The sequence below is a fragment of the Vombatus ursinus genome, unplaced genomic scaffold, assembly GCF_900497805.2.
Source record: "Vombatus ursinus unplaced genomic scaffold, bare-nosed wombat genome assembly UNPS02014814.1, whole genome shotgun sequence".
Taxonomy (NCBI): domain Eukaryota; kingdom Metazoa; phylum Chordata; class Mammalia; order Diprotodontia; family Vombatidae; genus Vombatus; species Vombatus ursinus.
Genome location: NW_020954592.1, coordinates 12,503,062 through 12,523,833, shown reverse-complemented (window position 1 = coordinate 12,523,833; position 20,772 = coordinate 12,503,062). Strand labels below are relative to the sequence as shown.

Genomic DNA, 20,772 nt, shown 5'->3' with positions numbered 1-20,772 from the left:
CTGAAGCTTAAATACTTTAGCCACATAATGAGAAGATGGGACTCACTGGAAAAGACCTTGATGTTGGGAAAGACTGAAGGCAAAAGAAGGGGATTGCAGTGGATGAGATGGATGGTGTCACGGAAACAACAAACAAGAATTTGGACAGACTTTGAGAGACAGTGAAGGACAGAAGGGCCTAGCAAGCTGTGGTCCACTGGGTCATGAAGATTCAGACACAATTAAATGACTGAACAAAAAAAAATTGTAAGATAGCTTAGATGCTATATGCCTTGGACACACAGTTGTGAGGCAGGTAGGTGTATAAAGTACTGGAGTTGGAGTCAGGAAGGTCTGAGTTGAAATCCTCACTCTTATTAGCTATATGACCCTGGATATATCACTTACCTGCTATTTGTCTCAATTTCCTAATCTGTAAAGTCAACATAATAAAAATACCTACCAGGGTTGTGATGAGGATCATGGGAGATAATAATTGTAAAGAGCTTAGCCCGGCATTTGACACATGGTAGGCACTATACAAATATTAGCTACTATTATTACTACATATTAGCTATGTGACCCTGGGCAAGTCATTTAACCTCTGTTTGCCTCCATTTCCTCATATGTAAAATGGGGATAATAATAGCACCTACCTCCCAGCATTGTGGTAAGCATCAAAAGACAGAATAAGTGTAAGGTACTTTGCAAACCTTAAAGAATTATATAAATGCTAGTCAATCTGAAACAGAAAATACTTCTGAGAAAAAAAATAATCCTACTCCAACTGAAGTAGATTTGATGCTTCATGAAAATAGCTACTTGTCCTAGTCAAAACAGGACATAACCCAGGCAAGCGGTGAAGAATGCTAACTTCCTTCCTTCCTTCTTTATTCATTCATCCATTTATTTATTTATTTATTTAGGTTTTTGGTGAGGAAACTGGGGTTAAGTGACTTGCCCAGGGTCACACAGCTAGTAAGTATCAAGTGTGTGAGGTCACATTTGAACTCAGGTCCTCCTGACTCCAAGGCCAGAGCTCTATCCACTGCGCCACCTAGCTGCCCCTAACTTCCTTTATTTTTACCATGTACTAGAAATGCTGCATGGTGTATTGATGTCCTGGGTTCAAGTACTACCTCTGATATGTACTAGTTGAGTGATCTCGAGCAATGAGTTGCTCAGCTTCTCACTGTCCCCCAGACAAGTCTCCAAATCTATTGGTTGTTGCAAAGAAGATACTGATCTGTATTGATAAAAGGAGTTATCTCATTGGGAGCTCCCTACACTCATACAATTACAGATCTAGACCAAAAAGGATTAGTGGCCAGTACACTTAATTTGATGGGTTAGGGGGAGAAGAAAGGAAAAGAGAAAGAAAGGAGCAACATTAAAAGTTTCTAAAACTACCATTTCTTTTACTGATTTATTCTATTTACTTTTGGACTGGTGCATGTGGCTTCACAATTGGCACGGTAGATGGCCCACTCACAGAAGAAGGCGGCTCTTGGTTTTCCATTATTTGATTTTCAGGTCGTAATTTTCGACGAATGGGCTTTGATGGTGGCAGGTCCTGAGAAGAACAAACACAATGACCACCACCATGTCTATACCTCTTAATTTCTAGCTTCCCGCACATGTCTACATACATATAGCCCCTCACATTCCCATACCAGGTTGGCAATGCAATAATTAAAGGCACCTGTGAAAATCAGAGTGATCAATGAGAACTTGGCTTCAGACCAAGCATGATATACTGGATAGAGTGTTGGACATGGAATAAGGAAGACCCACATTCACATTCCACCACAGATACTTACAACATTTCTTCATTTAACGGGATTTTTGCTAGGGTCACAATAAAAAGTTGAGAGATGGTATGGTGGGGTGATGAAAGGCTGGTCTTGTAAAGTCAACAAGACTTGGGCTCAAGATCTCCCTCAGATATAGACAGGCTATGTGATGCTGGGTAAGTCACTTAGCCTGTCTATCTATGTCTCAGCCTCCTCATCTATAAATGAGAGGCTTGGATTCCATGAACACTAAAGTCTCTTCTGACTCAAAGTCTAAGATTGTATGAATGATGTTGTCCCTGTTTGAAACAGTCTATTAAATTTTACCAACATTTACTCAATGGATAAGCTATTAGGATTTTACTGAACTCAGAGAATACTTGATCTCTGTCTGCCCTATGTGGTCATGGGGTTTTGGGGTTTGTTTGGTTTTCTTGTGGAAACCCAGTTATGTTGTTGTTCAGTTGTTTTCAGTAGTTCTGACTCTGTGACCCCATTTAGGGTTTTCTTGGCAAAGATAGTGGAGTGGTTTGCCATTTCCTTCTTTAGTTCATTTTACAAATAAGGAAACTGAGGCAAACAAGGTTAAGAGACTTGCCCAGAGTCACAGATATAGTAAGTGTCTGAGGTCAGATTTGAACTCAGGAAGATGAGTTTTCCTGACTCCAGGCCTAGCATTCTAATCACTGTGCCACCTAGCTGCCCAGTTATAAACTTATCATCAACTTTATCATATATATTTTTGGCTTTACATTTGTATATTCTTCATTGTTCTACTTCAATTATTAAGTGAAGGCAGTGCTGTCTAGAAGTGGACATGTGGGTGACTCCCACGGTGGCTTAAATCCCCCCTGACTCAGCACTAGGATGAACAGACAATTAGCTACTTTGGGGAAAAGATCTTGACAGTAACTTAAAGGCCAGTCAAAAACTGATTCCATGACCTAAAAGGACAGAGCAGAGTCTGCCATGCTGTTGAGTAGGCAGGGAAATGAACTGGAAGAAAATATCCAGAGGGCACACTGTGAGCCGTTGCAGAGGTTTCCAGGCAATTTGCTCTTGTCAGAAGTGCACCTTTCTGGCCACAAGAAAGCAAACACCTCTGAATCTTCTCAAACCCATTTACCGGGCCATCCCCTAAGCCTGGGAACGGAAGGATCATTGGCAAGGCAGCCAGCAATCACTTTACAGCAGAGGCCTATGCCCAGCTTGTTGCTAAGATCTCAACCTCTCTAAACAGGATTCCCATGGCTCTAGAACATGATACCACTTTGGTGTGTTGACAGAGGCAAAGTACAGGGAGTATCTCATGACAATAACATTAAGCAATACAGCATTACCTTCTTCACAGGACTTCCACTCTCCTCTGTCTGGGAAGGAGTTCTGGTCAATTGAGGATGTAATTCAATCTCTGATACTTGGTCTGTCTACAAGAATAAATCAGATGTTGTAACGTGCATACAAAAAGCATGAGGGATCAAAATGTCCTCAAACCTTGGTCACAAAGGGAAAAAAAATTAATTCATACCCCCAAAGATTCTCAAAAGCAGAGAGCTGTAAAAGAGTTTTGAAATTATATATGAGCTGGAAAAGAGTTTTGAAATTATGTGTACATGCGGGCACGTGCTCGGGCACACACACACACACACACACACACACACACACACACTCTTTAAGGAATGTTAAAGGGTCCCTTGAACTTGTTTTTTTGACTTGCCATCTTTTCCAGAAACATTGGACCCAGAGCATACAGAAGACCCTGAATGTGTCAAAGACGAAGTGTCCCCCATTCCCCGAGCTGACATAATGTGTTGCTTGCATCCTAAGCTGGACTCCCTGTGTGTCCTTAGTAGTCAAGACAGGCACCAGTCAATTTGCACTAGGCTGAGAAATTGCTTGTGCAGCTGAGACCCTTGTAGATAAATAGACTATTCTATCTTCATGGTATAGCAGGTCTCAAGGGAAAAGAATATGGCTTCTGCTGTGGCCTTGCTCCTCCCCCTTCAGAAGGGGTTTTGTCCCTTTCCCACCTTTACTCTATCTTTCCCTTTTCTAGGCCACGCCCCTCTAGGTAGAGATTCTGGCATCTCCTCCTTCCTTTGTCCTGCTGTTATAAAAATGAAGACTTCAATATGGATTGTGAACTCTTTGTATTCGACATGAATGTTCTTTTTTCTTGTAATAAACCTAGTTTTCACTTAAGTTTCACGAAGTTGTGATTGCCTGTTGACAATACATATATACACACACACACAGATAGGGATAGATACAGATACATAATAATCACCCACATACAATAATTATAAATGTGATATATAATCTATATACTACATACACACACAAACATATGAAATAGATGAAGAAACTGATACAAGAGGTAAAGAAACTTCCCAAAAGTCAAAGTAAGGAAAATCATGGGCGAAGGAGGGATCCCTTCCCCTTCATGGACTCCTTGATCAATTTTTTCCCTTTTATTTTTGTTATGGAACTTTGATTTCATTGATACAGAGAACTTTCAGAGTGGAAACTTCTGTTACCAATGAAAGCTGATACAGCTTGAAGACCTACAAAGTTGCCTGGGACACTAAGAGGTTATTAAATGACTTGTTCAGAGTCATGTAGCCAGTATATGTCAGAGCCAGAATTTTAATCCAAGTCTTCTTGACTTTACAGGGCCACTACTTTATCCAGTATAAGATGCTGCCTTTCATCTTTGTACTATGATGCTAAAACAAACAAACAAACAACAACCAAAAAAATACCTAGAATGAGGTAACACTGTTAGAAAACTACAAAAGTTCAAGGGTTATACCTACATCAAATATCAAGAGATTTGCCTTCAACTTCAGGGATACTTCATTTCCTGTTTACAGCTTTGGTTCTCTTAAATTACACAGACATAATCGAATTGAAAACAAATGAATAAAAAAAATCCAGACATAACAAGGATCATAGAAGATTGAAGATATGTTGTTGCTTTTTCCCTCAGAGAAATTTTTTTTTAAAAAAAGCATTCTTCAAAACTGTTAAGAGAAAAATGCAGCTGAATGCCCTGTACAGAAGCAATTTTGCAGGATATTTATATATCCATTTCCCTTACATACTGTAGGTATTCAACCTTAGTGAGTGATGTACCAGTGAATTCATTGACCAAAGAGGGCACAGAACACTCAGCATACTCCCTATTGGCCACTCTACAATCTAGACTGTTTGGTTTGCAGACCTGGACCCTGCAGAGCACTTGCTTTCTGTCCATTTAAAAGAAAGTTTCCACAGAAGCCCTGACGTATCACACTGGGTGGAGAGACTGATGGAAGCTTCTTATTTCACTTAGCACTCACTAATGACACATTTACTGTAGAACCCCTTCTACCACGGCACAAATACATTTAAGACACTGACAACTTATACCTAGCCAGTGATACAGAAATCCATCTTCAGAGTTAGGAAGACACAGATTCTAGACTTCTCCCCCTTTTACTACTACTACTAGTACTCATCTCTCTCTCTCTCTCTCTCTCTCTCTCTCTCTCTCTCTCTCTCTCTCCCTCCCTCCCTCCCTCCCTCCCTCCCTCCCTCTCTCTCTCTCTCTCTCTCTCTCTCTCTCACTGTCCCAGGTGGCACAACAGATGAATCATTGTATTGGAGTCAGGAAGGCTTAAGTTTGAATCTTGCTTTACACACTGACTAGTTGTGTGATCCTGGGAAAGTCACTTAAACTCAATTTTCTCATCTGTAAAATGAGAGAAATAATAGCACCTACCTCCCTGAGTTGTGAAAATAAGACAGGGAAGCATATAGGGAAGAATCAGATTTCTAAATCTTAAATCATGGCTTATGGTAGGGCCTTTGCAGAGCTACACTGATATACTTGCCTCACTAGGAATCTGCTATACCAATGAAATCATAGTTCTGGTAAAAAATAAAATAAAAACCTTGAAAACCTCTAGTTAGAGCAAGGCCATCATTTCCCAAGGCAATCTATTCTGTTTTTAGTTTAATTTTCTTACTGACATTTACTTAAGATGAACAGGTCACATAGAGTCTGCAAAATCACACTTATAAGCTATAGGTCTGGTGTTAACCAGGTAGTTTCCTATTTTACCTGATGTAGATCTTTCCCTTCTGCCATCTGTTCTTTGGTCTGTAAATCATTATTTTCCTTTATTTGCTCTTTGAAATTTCTATTCATGTAAGCAAAACCTATATAAGGTTGATTGAAACTGATGTTTGGGGCTCACCAATTCTTTTTGTTCAGTGATGCCTTCCCTCTCAGTGTGATAAATGGCATTTTTTCCTATCTGTAAATTGTTGACTGTGATTGATAGTAGTGCCTACCCACAAATCTTTGGAGAATTTTTGTCATGTTCCCTTCATAATCATTAACAGTAGAAGCCTCACAGTGGACCTTTCGTGAAGAAGACAGCCAACTAACAAGAAGTATCCTTTGAAAAGGCCTCATTTTTAGCCTTTTCATTAAAGCATACAAGAAAGAGTATGTCAAGCAGCTAGAGAAGCTGGAAGTCAGGAAACTTGATTCAGACCTGATTCTCATATATATTAGCTGTATCACAACTGGCAGTCATTAAACCACTGAGTGTACAAAGAAACTTTCTAACATTATAAATAGCAGAAGAGTTGCAAATCTGCATCGATGGGGGAATTTCCACAACAGAAGTTCCTTTCATTAACAAAATTCACAAGTCCCAATAAACAACACCCCCCCCCAAAAAAACCACAGAAAATAATGGAAAAACAGTGCCACAATGGGTAGGATTTCTCTAACCAAAAAGATGTCATATCTGTGTTAAATTTGAATTTGTGTGGGATAACCAAATATTAGAATTTCTATTAATATTTTAATGCAATAATACCTTCCCACCAGCTTTATTCATGACAAAATGTACCTGCCAGTTTGTGGCATGCTAAGAAAACATACTTTTAGAAAAAGCCTATTATAGCTGACGGTGAGCTTTCTTTAAAAAAAAAATTAAACAAATTGTAAAATCACACATTCTCTCTCCTCCCTCTTCCATGCCTTGAATGAATTTTCATTCCAACACTACAACAGAAAGTCTGAATCAATTAGTAGTTCTCAACATTGGCAAGAATATGCAGCACCGTCTGTCATGGAGAAGTACAAGTTAAGGACAACAGAGCTTAGCTAGTTCCTAGAGATGGCTGCACCACAAGCTCTATGCTGAGCACTGGACTCTTATCATCCAGGGAAAAGATTGAACTGAAAGGTTAGCAACTAAGTGATGTGGACAAAGTGGAAGAGGGAGAAAAATACTGGATTTGGAATTGGAGGACCTGGGTTTAAGAACTCATTCAGGCATTGCCCACAATTTACCCTGTATAGATCTTATTTGTACATAGTTATGTACATATTGTCTTTTCCCTTTAGACTATGAGTTATTTAAGAGATATTTGCTTTTTTATCCCCAGTGCTTAGGTTAGCATAGTGCCTGTCACATAGCAGGCATTTAATGTTAATTGATTGACTGCGGATAAGGGAGAATCCATTGCTTCTAGGGGAAGTTTATAGGATTATTTTTCCATTTTGTTTTTAATTAATTTTTTTAATCAATGAAAATCTATCTTCTCTCCCTCTTAACCGCCCCCCCGCCACCTTTGAGAAAGAAAAACAAAACCCCCATCACAAATACGTATCAAGTATTAACTGAGGACTATGACTGTTAAAATGACCAATGGAATTTAATTCTGTCAGACAAATTCCATTTATTTTAATTGAAGAATCCCCTATGATAATGGTGTCCTCAGATTTCAATATAAAAATATGTACAGTTAAGAAAATCCTTACATTGACCCTGTCCAAAAAACTCCCCAAAAAACCAACCTATGTGTCTATGTGCACTTTGAGTCCATCACCTCTCTGTCAAGAACTGGGTATCACACTACATCCTGAGTCCTCTGGAATTTTGGTTGGTCATTACATTAATCAGAGCTCCTAGGTCTTTCAAAGTCATGTGTCATTACAATATTGTTGCTATTATATAAATTGTTCTCCTGGTTCTTCTCACTTCATTCTGCATCAGTTCATACATGTCTTCCCAGATTTCTCTGTTATCTGTCCCCTTCATCATTTCTTACAACATAGTTTTCTATAACATTTATATACCATAACTTGTTTAGTCATTCTTCAATTGATGGGTACCCCCTCAGTTTCCAATTCTTTGCCACCAAAAAAAAAAGAGCTGCTGTAAATATTTTTAAATATACCGGACTTTTCCCCTTTCTTTGATCTCTTTGGTGTACATACCTAGTTGTAGCATCTCTGGGTCAAAGAGTATACACAATTTAATAATTTTTTGGACATAGTTTTTCCAGAATGGCTAGACTCGTTCATAATTCAATCAATAGTGCATCAATATATCTGTTTTCCCGCAGCCCTTCGAGCCATTGTTATTTTCTATTTTTGTCAGCTTTGCTAATCTGAGGGGCAGAAGTTCATGGGTTTAGAAAATCACCAATTCAGAGCTAGAAGCTACCTCAGAGTCTTGTTTTGTAACTGATGAAGCTGAAGTACAAAGAGATGAGATAATTTCCCTGAGGGTCATGTAGGTTACATAGGTAGTAAATAGAAGAGCAATGATTGGAATTCAGGTCCCAGGACTCAGTAAACTCCAGTGGCTCCTTATCACTGCCAAATCAAATTTCAAATCCCCTGTTTGGTATTCAATGCTCTTTATAACCTGCCGTTGTGCCATTATACCTCTCCAGTCTTCTTATACCTTATGTACTACCACTACTACCACACACACACATACACACATTCTGCAGTCCAATGACATTGGCCTTCTGGATGTTCCCTTGAACAAGACACTGTATCTCCTGACTCAGGACATTTCCACTGGTTGTCATCCCTCACGCATAGAATGCTCTCCTTCCTGGTCTCTGTCTCCTGACTTCCCTGGCTTCCTTCAAGTCCCACCTAAAGCCCCATCTTTTACAAGAAGCCTTTCCCAACCCACCTTAAGTTCAGTGTCTTCCTTCTGTTGGTCATTTTCAGTTTATCCTATACGTAGCTTGTTTGGACAGAATTGCTTACATGTTGTCTCCCCAACTGGCCTGTGAGCTACTTGAGAGCAGGGACTGCCTTTATGTTTCTTTAATCCCCATCGCTTAGCACAGTGCCTGGCATACAGTAGGTGCTTAATAATTGCTTATTGACTAAATGACAGACTCCAAATTCTTTCCATTGTACCCACTGCTAGTATCTTCCCTCAAGATTACCTTCCATCTTCTGGATATACATCTTATATTTATCTAGTTATTGTTGTCTGCCTGTTAGAAAATGAGCTCCTTGAGGGTACAGACTATATTTTTGCCTTTCTTTGTATCCCTAGTGCTCAGCACAGTGCCTAGCACATAGTAAGTGCTTAAAAAATGCCTGTTGATTGGCTTACTGCACTGCCCTGCCTCATCTGATATAGCTTTAACTGTTATGAAACATGTCCTGACATCCAGCCTAAATTGGCCACTTTGCAAGATGAAAGATGTTCATTCTCAGTCCCTACAGATGAGACTGAGTAAAACCTTATCTGAACTTGCCCAGAGATAGCAAGAGGTAAAATATTTAACCTAAATGTTAAATGCCATGTCCCATCACTTTAGGCTCCTTCCCTTAACCAGCAACATGACTCCATTACTCCTAAGGCAAAAAGGTAGTGTTCAGTTTGGCAACATTAGTACGGAATTTGGATTCTGATCCAGACTATGGCGTTTAAAAAGTTCAAGAGAGGGGCAGCTAGGTGGTGCGGTAGATAGAGCTCTGCCCTTGAAGTCAGGAGGACCCGAGTTCAAATGTGACCTCAGACACTTGATAGCTGTGTGACCCTGGGCAAGTCACTTAACCCCAACTGCCTAAAAAAAAAAAAGTTCAAGAGACATAATTTCTGGGTAACTCAATCATTTTATCAATAATGCCAACAATTTAATAAAAGGATGGTCATTTGGCTATCTCTCTCTTAGACCAAAGACAATCATGGCAGCTGGCTCATGGCTTATGTGTTCTTTTGGAAAAGGAGTGTTCAAAAGGATGGCATTCAACTTTGATTGGTTAACAATTAATGAGAGAATGAATACTACTATGATGAGCTAGACCTGAACTTTAATTAGTCATTTACTTCTTAAGTTGGCCCCAGTGGGCAATCAATTCAAAGAATTTATCCTCACCCAAACCTGAATGGAATATACTGACTGCCCCACCTGTGTGGGGTCTGGATAGAAGAGAAGGTTACCTCAACCTTCAGAGACTGAGGTCTTGCAATGAGGATAAAAGAAAAAAGGGGGAAATAGGAATCTCCCCAAATCATTGGTTATTAATAACCCTTTCTCTCAAGACACAGCCACAAGCCAAAAGAGGGCCCAGCAAGCTATCCAATACTATGGGGGAACAGGTGGAAAAGTAGGATAAGAACAATGTCTAAAGACTGCTCTCCATTGTTTGGTAAAATGATTTATCCAGTGGGGAAGTGAGATCTTTTCTCTCTGTAGCTTCTGCTACTGTCAACCCCTTTTCTATATCTATTTGTTTTCTGGGCTCTTTTAAAAACCCCTAGGCACAAACATAATAAAATCTCTCACTCTAGCATCTAAGTCAGGCAACTGCAGCAACAATAACAAAATTTTTTTCTTAAAAAAAAAAAATAGTTGGCACAAAGTGCCAAGCTTATGTTATATAATACATAAAAATATATAAGTAACTATATATAAATAAGCATATATATTTATTTTATAAATTTTTAAAGTATATATAATAAATATATTTCTATAAATCTATATATTTCATATCAATAATTAGATATATGTAAGCTTATATGTAAATAACATGGGATAGATAGTAGTGTCAAGAGATACTTGATATCCTGAAAAGATACTTGAACAACTGTTTGCCTAATTGTTAAGAACCATTCCCCGTGTGAAGGGAAATACTGATCATTTCAACCAAAAATGAGACAGGTACATTTTGCCTGGCCTCTACTAAGCTGGAGAACAGAAGTTCAACACAAGGTAAAAAGACAAAACTCACATTCCTCTATATTCTATAGTACCTTACCTTTTACAAAGTGCTAAATCTGAGTCAAGCTCTTATTTTCCAAAAGGCTCCACTGCCATCATGTTAATCCAGGGCCTCATGACCTCAAGCCAGAACCTAAGACAAAGGTTAAGTGCCACAATGGATAGAGCATTGAACTTAGAGGAGGAAGACCTGAGTTAGAATCTTCTCTCAGATGTTTTAGCAATTCTGTGAACCTGGGAAAGTCACTTAATTTCTCTGAGCCTCTGTATTCTCAAAGGATTGGATTCAACAATCTAAAAGGTCACTTTCAGCTCTAAATCTATGATCCTGTGATCCTTCTAACTCTTCTCCCTGCTTCCAGTATCTCCTAGTTCTAATCAAATGAAAACTACTGCCAGATTACTTTTATTCTCCTGCTCAAAATCCTTCAATGGCTCCCCAGTGCCTACAATCTAAAATTCATATCATCTTAGCCAAGCATTCAAGATTCCAAACTTTCTCTTCACTTTCATTTCACTCCACATTGACTATTTGCCCCAACCAAACCAGGCTCTTCCTTGCCCCCTCAATATTCCCAGTGTTTATTCCCAATTCACATCCTACACATCCTTCAAGATCTACCCCAAATCCCACTTCTCCCACAAAACTTTCCTAATGACTACAGTCTCAAACTCTTCTCTAACTTCTCTAAACTTCCAAAGCACTTGTCCAGATTACTCATTTTAACACATATATACACTGTCTTGTCTGTTTTATATATCTATATGCATCATCTCCCCCATGCAATTGTAAATTACTGGAGGGTAATGATATAGCACTATATTGTTGACTGAATGAATATTGTCCAGATTAATGAAAGGTGAAAGGGACAGATTGTGCAGTGGTGACACAGTATATTATCTTCTGTAAATTTGGATGTAGCCAAATATTTACCCTTAGACAAATTAAAGCTACTGGTTGTCTTGCTTGGAAAATCCCATGTGAAACATACCTTGATAATCCATTCCATAGACAAAGAAGTAGATAAATTGTAAGTAGAAGAGGTTACAACAGTCATGTGATTCACACATGGGAAAGAACACATCAAGTTAAACATTATTTGGAATTCTAGGAAGCCATCCAGATAGTGACCATAATAGCAAAGGGTAAATCCCCTGCTATGGTCTCTAGTTATTTTCTCATGATAACCATCTTGTTCTTCAAATCTTCATCTAAGCCCCCAAGCAAGATCAACTGGTTATCATTAGTTTTAAAAAATCAGTCCTAGAATCTGTTTGGAATTTGTTCTTTGCTTAGATCTGGGGCTTGTTTCCTGATGTTTTTATTTTATTTTTCTGTAGTCTATGAAACTGCATTGTCAAGATCATCTGAAATGGAGAAATAGAGAAAAGCATTCATCAACATATTTATAATAACAAATACCGCATCATGTCTATGAATGGCTTCACAAAGGCACTGAACTTCAAAGAGTAATAAAATCTAGCCTGGAGATTCTGCAGAATGTAATTCTCTAGGTCAAGGAATTTTTGTTTAAAGTCATTCCTCAAGTTATTCTTGAAAATAAGCTATCATGAGGGAGACAGCTATGTATAGAAAGATCTCTGGACTTACCATCAAGAGATCTGATTTCAAATCTAGCCCCAGAAACTTACTGGCTGTGTAACAATGGGGTTTTCCTAGTTTTCCTCATCTATAAGGTGGGGGATAGTAATTCTAGCTGAAATATTCCTGGGAGAAAGCACTTACTAAATCTTAGAGGAATATATAAATGTGAGTCATCATGAATACAGGAAAACCCTGATCACTTCAACTCAAAATCTTAAGTAAGCTAACAACATCTCAAAGTCAACAGTATTTAAAGAGCAAAACAAAACAAAATTCTATCTGTTGCTTTCATCGAGACCACCTACCACGGAAACCATGGTAGAGAAAGACAAAAGGCAAGAAAAAACTCCCCAATAATTAGGGCTATCTAAAAGTTGAATGTGTTGCCTTGAAAAGTAGTGGATTTTCCCTGGTAGCAGTCTGTGAGGAAAGCTAAAATACTTCTTGAAGAAGGGATTCTTCATTAGGTATGGGTGGACTAGATTGCTTCTGAGGATCTTTTCAACTCTTGAAATTCTGTAATTGTATTGTTTTTGAGAAGCATCAAATAAAAACAACTTGACAATAATACCCTCCAATGTCTTTCCTAAGTTTGGAAATAAGGAATAAAATAACATGGTGATAGACAGCAATATCAAAAGATGGCATCCTGAAAAGATACTTGAACTGTTTCCCTAATTGCCAGAAACCATCACTTGTGAAGGGAAATATTGATCATTTCAGCCAAAAATGAGGCTGGCATATTTTGCCTAGCCTCTATTAAGCTGGAGAACACATAAAAAGACAAAAACACACATTTCTCTATGTTCTATAGTATCTTACCTTTTATAAAATGCTTTAGCTTCACAACAATGCTTATTAGTTATGTAACCATGGACAAATGGGCATCTAGGTGACACAGTGCATAGAATACTGGGCCTGGAGTCAGGAAGGCTTGAATTCAAATCAGACCTCAGACACTGTGTGACCCTGAGCAAGTCACTTGACCCTGTTTGCCTCAGTTTCTGCATCTGTAAAATGAGCTGGAAAAGGAAATGACAAACCACTCCAGTATCTTTGCCAAGAAAAACCTTAAATGGGGTCACTGAAAGTCAAACATGACTGAAAATGACTACACAAACCACAGGCAAATTACTTAATGTTTATAAGCCTCAGTTTCCTTACCCATAAAATGGAGCTAATGCTACTTAGCCACTACTAGAAATAGTAAATGCCAGAGCTGGAATTCAAAACCATGTCTTTTCCATATGATATGGGGAATGATCATTGGCTCAATAATGGAAGGGACTTAGAGGTCATCTAGTCCAATCACTCAATTTATAAGTTTAAAAAAAAAGCCCAGAGTGATTAATTTATCATGGTCATTCAGGCACCAAGTGGTAGAGCTAGGAACCCTCCACACCTGATCAGTCATAAATTTCTAAGAAATTTCTCTAGAATTCAAGTCTTCCTCTCCATTCCCACTGCAACCACTCTACTTTAAGTTCTCATCTCTTCTCACTTAGACTATTATAGATACCTCCTCAAGGGTCTTGCTGCTTCCATTCTATTCTTTCTCCAATTGGAAAGAAAAAAAAAAAAAAACAACAACCAGCAGAGGTGCAAGAATCCAGAGAAAGGTGACCAATCATGTTAAATGCTACAGAGACGTCAAGGAGGCTGAGAACTGAAAAAAAGGTCATTGGATTTGGCAGTTATGAGATCACTGGTTACTTTGGAGAGAGCTGTTCCATGGGGATGATGAGGTCAGAAACCAGAAGGCAAGTAAGTAAAAGGAAAGGTATTGAGTGAACAAGTCTAGTCTTCTTGACGAGTTAGCAGAGAAAACAAAGAGATATAGGAGATATAACTTGAGGGGATGACAGGGTCAAGTTAGATGTAGAAAGAATGGATGACTGTGAGGGCAATTTGCCAGAGGAGAAGGGAAGAAATAACATCAAGAGTACAAGATAGGTTAGCATTAGAGAGAAGTCACCTCTTTTTTTTGTGGACTATTTTATTTTTAATTTATGGAATAAAACAAGCATTTTCATAACATAGTGTATAATAAAAAAAAGATTGCACATGAAACTGCAAATCTATTATGTACAATGTGCTATTCCTTTTAAATATTAAGTTATTATGTAATTTTTTCCTTTTTTTCCCTCAGAACCAAGAGAACATTGTATACAATAACAGCAATATTGTTTTAAGAGTCACCTCTTCATCAGAGACTGTAATAGTGGAAGAGAAAACGGAAGATGGAAATAAAGAACTAAAAATGGAGAAAACATAATGTTATGCACAATATAGGTACTTGGGAATCACTAGCCAGAACTGACTAAATGTTATTCTACTTAATCCAAGAAATATTTTTGAGCTTCTACTAACTGCAAGTACTAGAGATACAGAAACAAAAATGAAACCATCTTTACCCACCAGGAGCCTCATTCTACTAGGGAGAAATTATTTGTTCACAGAAAAGTAAATACAAGATAATTTGAGAAGCAAGCAAGCACTAACACAGAGGGATTGGTGAAGGTTTCACAAAGGAGGCAACAGCTGAAATGGATCTTGAAGAAAAATAAGAATATAGAGAGTCAGAGCTGAGGAGGGAGAATGTTCCAGTCATGTGGGATGCTTTATGCAAAAAGTTAAATAATTCCACCATCAAAGCAGTAAAAATTATAAAAGATGGAAACACTCAATACTGGGAGGGTTGGGGAAGACAGACACACTGATACATTGTTGGTGGAGCTATGAAATGACCTGACTGCTCTGGGAAACACTTTAGAAGTATATAAGAAAAGACACCAACCTGTTCATACCCTTTAACCCAGGGATCCAACCACTGAGCATGAACCCTGGGAGGTCAAAATATCCACATTTTGCTATTTTGGGTGGCAGCAAAAACTGGAAACAAAGTGAGTGCCTATCACCTAAAGAAAGGATGAACAAATTGGAGTATTTGAAAATGGTAGAATACTATTGTGATGAGAGAAGTAACAAATAGAAATATTTCAGAGAAACCTGGGGAGATTGGTACAAATTCATGATTTAGGATAAAATAAACAGAACTTGGTGGTTCAGTGGATAGAGCACTAGGCCTGGACTCAGGAAAATATGAGTTCAAATCTAGGCTCAGGCACTTATGTGCCTGTAAAATGTAAGTATGTCAAATGAGGATAATCATAGCACTTATTTCCCAGGATTGTTGTGAGGATCAAATAGGATAATAATTGTAAAGCACTTGGCAGAGTGCTTGGCACATAGTAAATGCTATATAAATGTTAGCTATTATTATTAACACACATGATGACCACAGTAGCATTACAAAAGCAACATCAAAACGCGGCCAAATTCTGATGAACTGAAATGACTAATATCAGCCCAAGAGAACTTTCAGACATGGTCACTGTATAGGATGCTTTCATAGAACTGTTTTCATTGTTAAAAGGGAAGACACAATATAGTGGTACGATGTACGTGTGTGTGTGTGCGCAGGAAATGACATAGGAAAAGAAAAGGCATCAATAAAACATCTTTTTAAAAATAACATCATGTTAAAAAAATGTGAAGGTCACCTAAGAGGGTCAAATCAACACAACTTATTGAGTGCTTATGGTGGGCAAAGCCCTATACAAAAGGATTTTAGATGTCCTTCCTCTGTGTGAATCTTAGAGGTAACAAACAAGCAAGTATTCATTGTTGTTATTTTTCAGTCATGTCTGACTCTTTGTGACCCCATTTGAGGTTTTCTTGGCAGAGATACTGGTGTGGTTTGCCATTTCCTTTTCCAATTCATTTTACAGATAAGGAAACTGAGGCAAACAGGGTTAAGTGACTTGCCCAGAGTCACACAGCTAGTAAGTGTCTGAGACCAGAGTTGAACTTAGCAAGATGAGTCTTCATGACTCCAGGCCCAGTACTCTCTCCACAGCACCACCTAGCTGCCCTTAGCCACAAGGCACTGTCCTTTGAAGAACAATGAAGAACAGGAGAGATGTTACATGGCTAAATTAATAACAACAACAACAACAATAATAACTAGCATAATATATAGCTTTTACTATGTACCAGGCATTATGCTAAACACTTTACAACTATTATCTCACTTAATGTCCACGATAGGTAAGTGCTATTATTATCCTCATTTTATCCATGGAAAAGCGAGGCTAACATAGATTAAATGCACAGGGTCACACAGCCTACAAATAAACTCCGGTCTTCCTGATTCCAAGCCCAGCACTCTATCCACCATACCACCTGGCTTCAGACAAACACAGTTCTGATTTTCAAAGAGAAGAAATGCATGGATTGATTTCAATACCAGACCAAACATTAGAGTAAGTTATTAAAGGACAGGTTTATGAACTCAGACAGCGAAGGAGTGACCATTAGGAACCAGAATATGTTGATTAAAAACAAGCTGAACCAGAATAACTTCATTTCTCATTTTGCCAAGATTACTAACATAGTAATCTTGGGGCAGCTAGGTGACACAATGGATAGAGACCTGGAGTAAGAAAGATTCATCTTGCTGAGTTCAAATCTGGCCTCAGACACTTACTAGCTATGTGACCCTGGGCAAGTCATTTAACGTTGTTTGTCTCAGTTTCCTCATCTATAAAATGAACTGGAGGAGGAAACAGCAAACCACTCCAGTATCTTTGCCAAGAAAACCTCAAATGGGTTCATGAAGAATTGGACATGACTGAAACAACTGAACAATACAACAACAACTATGGTAGGTCAGGGAAATGATATCCACAATGTATATATGAACTTCAACTAAGCTCTGCCAAAGTCTCTCATGAGCAAGGACGGTACAGTGAGAAAAGGGCTAGACTTGGGCTCCAATCCTACTTTTGGTCCATAGGGAGGTCAGTTAATCTCTTTGAGCCTCATCTGTAAAATGGGGATAATAATGCCTCTAGGGAAAAATGAGATAAAGTATATAGAGTGATTTATAAACATTAAAACACCATATACATGTCAACTATTAGGATGCCAACTGGACAAGAAAGAGAAGAATGAGGACTTGATGGCAATACTCTTAAGTGTTTTACTCACTCCACTTTGCATCTGCTGCCCTGCTGGATTTCAACACCACAGAAAGAGATGACCCCCCTAGAATAAGTTCATCACTTCTAAATTCAGAACCATGATGCTAACATAAGCCCTGATTGACACCGTCTCCCTCAGTCTCCTCTCCCTTCTGAGTGGAGGGCTGGAAGGCAGAGTACCAAACTTTTCCCAGTGCCTTCCTTTATACAGGACATAACTTGGTACCCCCCACAGCCTCCCTTTTCCTGCCTCCTTTAGTGTATTGTTCAGTTGTTTCAGTCATGTCCAACTCTTCATGAACCCATTTGAGGTTTTCTTGGTAACAATATTAAAGTGGTTTGCCATTTCCTTCTCCAGTTCATTTTGCAGATGAGGAAATTGAGGCAAAAAGGGTTAAGTGATTTGCCCATACAACTGGTAAGTGTCTGAGGCCCATACAACTGGTCAGTGTCTGAGGAAGATGAGACTTCCTGATTTCAGGCCTGGCATTATATCCACTGTGCCACCTAACTGTCCTCCTTTTGTGCGGAGTCTTCCTTTTTAGACTGCAAGCTCCTTGAGAGCAAGGACTGTTTTTCTTTTTATTAATTGTATCCCCAGCACTTAGTACAGTCCCTGGCACATAGTAGGCACTTAATAAGTGTTCAGTGGGTTAGATTGGATTGGAGGTGGAAGCTGAACTGGCTGACTGACCAAATTCAAGAATCTCCCTAGAGAGAGACCCCACTAGGGGTCTTATCCTTAGCCGTTCTATTTGTTTTTATTGTTAACTTGGATGAAGACAGAGATAGCATGTTTATGAAAACGTCTGAATGACAAATCTGGAAGGGATGGTTATTATATTGGATGACAGGATCTGAATCCCAAAAGATCTCAATAGGCTGAACCAACAGGCTAAATCTAATAAGATGAAATTTAATAAGAGTAAGTGGAAAGTCCTGAACTTTGCATTAAAAATAATTGACTGTTCAAGTACAGCATGATGGGGGGGGTAGAGGGGGGAAGATTGGACAGCAGCTCATGTGAAAAAGATGGAGTTTATTGGATCAATAAGTTACCCGTGTGACTAGGCTAATGTGATCCTAGGCTGATCTAATAGAAATACAGTGAACAAAACAAGGGATTTTATGTTCCCTGGTCAAATCAAACTTAAGTGTTGTTTCCAATTCTAGGTGTTATATTATTGAAAAGATAGGAAGAATGAATCAATAAACAAGCATTTATTAAGCACTTACTATGTGCCAGGCACTGTGATATAAGCCCTGGGAACACAAAGAAAAAGAAAAAACTGACCATGCCCTCAATATTTAATAAGATGTAGGGGAAAGGATTAATAAGATGTAGAGAAAGGATGTAGAAGGGGACACTTGATTCTTAAAGGAAACACAGGATTCCAAGAGGTGAAAGTGAAGAGGGAGCTTGGGCTTCAAAAGGGACAAATCTGGAAGTGGCCAGTGGGAAGGCATCGAGATGGAAGGGATAACATTAGGAAGGAAGAACTGCAAGTAGGCCAGTTTGCTTGGAGATGGTCAACAAATCCTTCTGCAGAAGGCTTCTTTAAACTAGATTTTGAGTAGGTGGTTTTTCTGGTAGCTTGAGGTTTGGATACCTTTTTGCTTTAAGATGTATTTCTACACAGTCTTAGTCTTTATTTTTTCAGATGAGGTATTTTTTCTGTTAAGCAGTATGTAAGCATGTATTGGGGCAGCTAGGTGGTGCAGTGGATAGAGTGTTGGGTTAGGAGTCAAGAAGACTCATTTTCCTGAGTTCAAATCTAGCCTCCGACACTGCCTAGCTCTGTGACCTTGGGCAAGTTACTTAATTCTGTTTGCCTCAGTTTCATCATCTGTAAAATGAGCTGGAAAAGGAAATGGCAAATCACGCCAGTATCTGTGCCAAGAAAACCTCAAGCGAGGTCATGAAGAGTTGTAACACAACTGAACAACAACAGGGGAAAATGTCAGCATATAGAAAAATCAGTACATACAAGATAAATATAGAGTAGATAGAAGGCAGCATTAGAGAGGAAGGCACTAGCAACAGGGAGACCAGGACATCTGCAAGAGATGGGGTTTGAGCCAAGGCTTGATGGAAACTAAGGATCAGACAGAGATTAGGAGGAACTTGGAGCACGTCCAAACAATAGTGACTAGGATGGTATGGGGAGCTCAAACCCAAGTCATCTCAGGATGTGATGAAAGAATTGAATAAAACTCAGCCAGAAGAAGAGAAGATTTAGGTCTGTCTTTGATCATCTTCACTAGTTGACGCCATGCAATAAAACATTTTTTTAAATTACATAGATGGGAGCAGAAGAAAAGTTCAGAAGGGGAGATCAACAGGGTAACGTTGGCACTACCACATTAAATTTCACAATTTTGGGATACCATATACATACATACACATATATATACATATATATTTAAAGATGTATGTAATAAATTAATGATTTCATATAAAATCATCTTTTTCTTATCTTTGCACGTGGAAATGTTCATGTTTGCTGATTTTATTTTTAGTTTGTAATAAAAAACATTTTTAAAAAATAGTTGAAGATATCTATTACTTACAAAAAGGGTAAGACTTGCTCATTTATTCGCAGAAAGCAGAAATAGGATTTAGGATTTGAAAGCAACTTTTGATACCCTACGGAGAAAATCTTTCCATGTGTTAGGAGGTAGTGAGCATCCTGACCAAGGAGTGAGATGAGTAGGATAATTATAGGAAAAAGGAACTCAAACTTAGAAAGCACCTGCACCAGCAACTCATTTTAAAAATAAAGTCAAAGAATGTCCCCCACCTCCTGACAGAGGTGATGGATTCAAGGTTCAGAGACAGAATTTTTGGACATGACCACTTTGTGGATTCATTTTTCTTGACTGCATAGTTGCTACAAGATGAGTTTTCCTACCCTCACCTCTCTCAAATTCAGCCTCGCCAGGAGAGAGGATTCCAGATGAGTGCCACCATGCCCCACAAAAACTTTGAAATCAGATCATTTAAAGGACTTTTTTTTCAGATGTGCAAACAGATTAGATAACTGCTCTCATGTATTCTTCCTCTTTTCCCCTTTCTGCTAAAACTATATTCAACATGTAATGACGTTTTATACTTCTTGGAGCTATAAATCTCTCCCTATTCCCCACAAATTTATCCAACATATGTACAAATAAAGTAGAAAAGAGGTTACACAGAGCCCTGGTAGGGATAGGTTAACCTAAGGATCAACACAGCAGAGGGCCAGGAATTGGTGGTGAAATCTAGAGATAATCTGAAGAAATAAACCCCAAGAAGGAAGATGGA

The 20,772-nt window shown here is 38.6% G+C and overlaps 1 protein-coding gene across 5 annotated transcripts in view; it reads right to left on the bottom strand.

Moving 5' to 3' along the window:
* Positions 1–20,772, bottom strand: part of REPS2 (RALBP1 associated Eps domain containing 2) — a 256,055-nt gene that overhangs the window by 12,499 nt on the left and 222,784 nt on the right. For all 5 annotated transcript variants that reach the window (XM_027835347.1, XM_027835349.1, XM_027835351.1 and 2 more), the window contains 2 exons: positions 3,113–3,199; positions 1,419–1,552 (listed from right to left, as the gene is read on the bottom strand). In XM_027835347.1, coding sequence (XP_027691148.1) covers positions 1,419–1,552; positions 3,113–3,199 — 221 coding nt within the window. The remainder of the gene's footprint in view (positions 1–1,418; positions 1,553–3,112; positions 3,200–20,772) is intronic.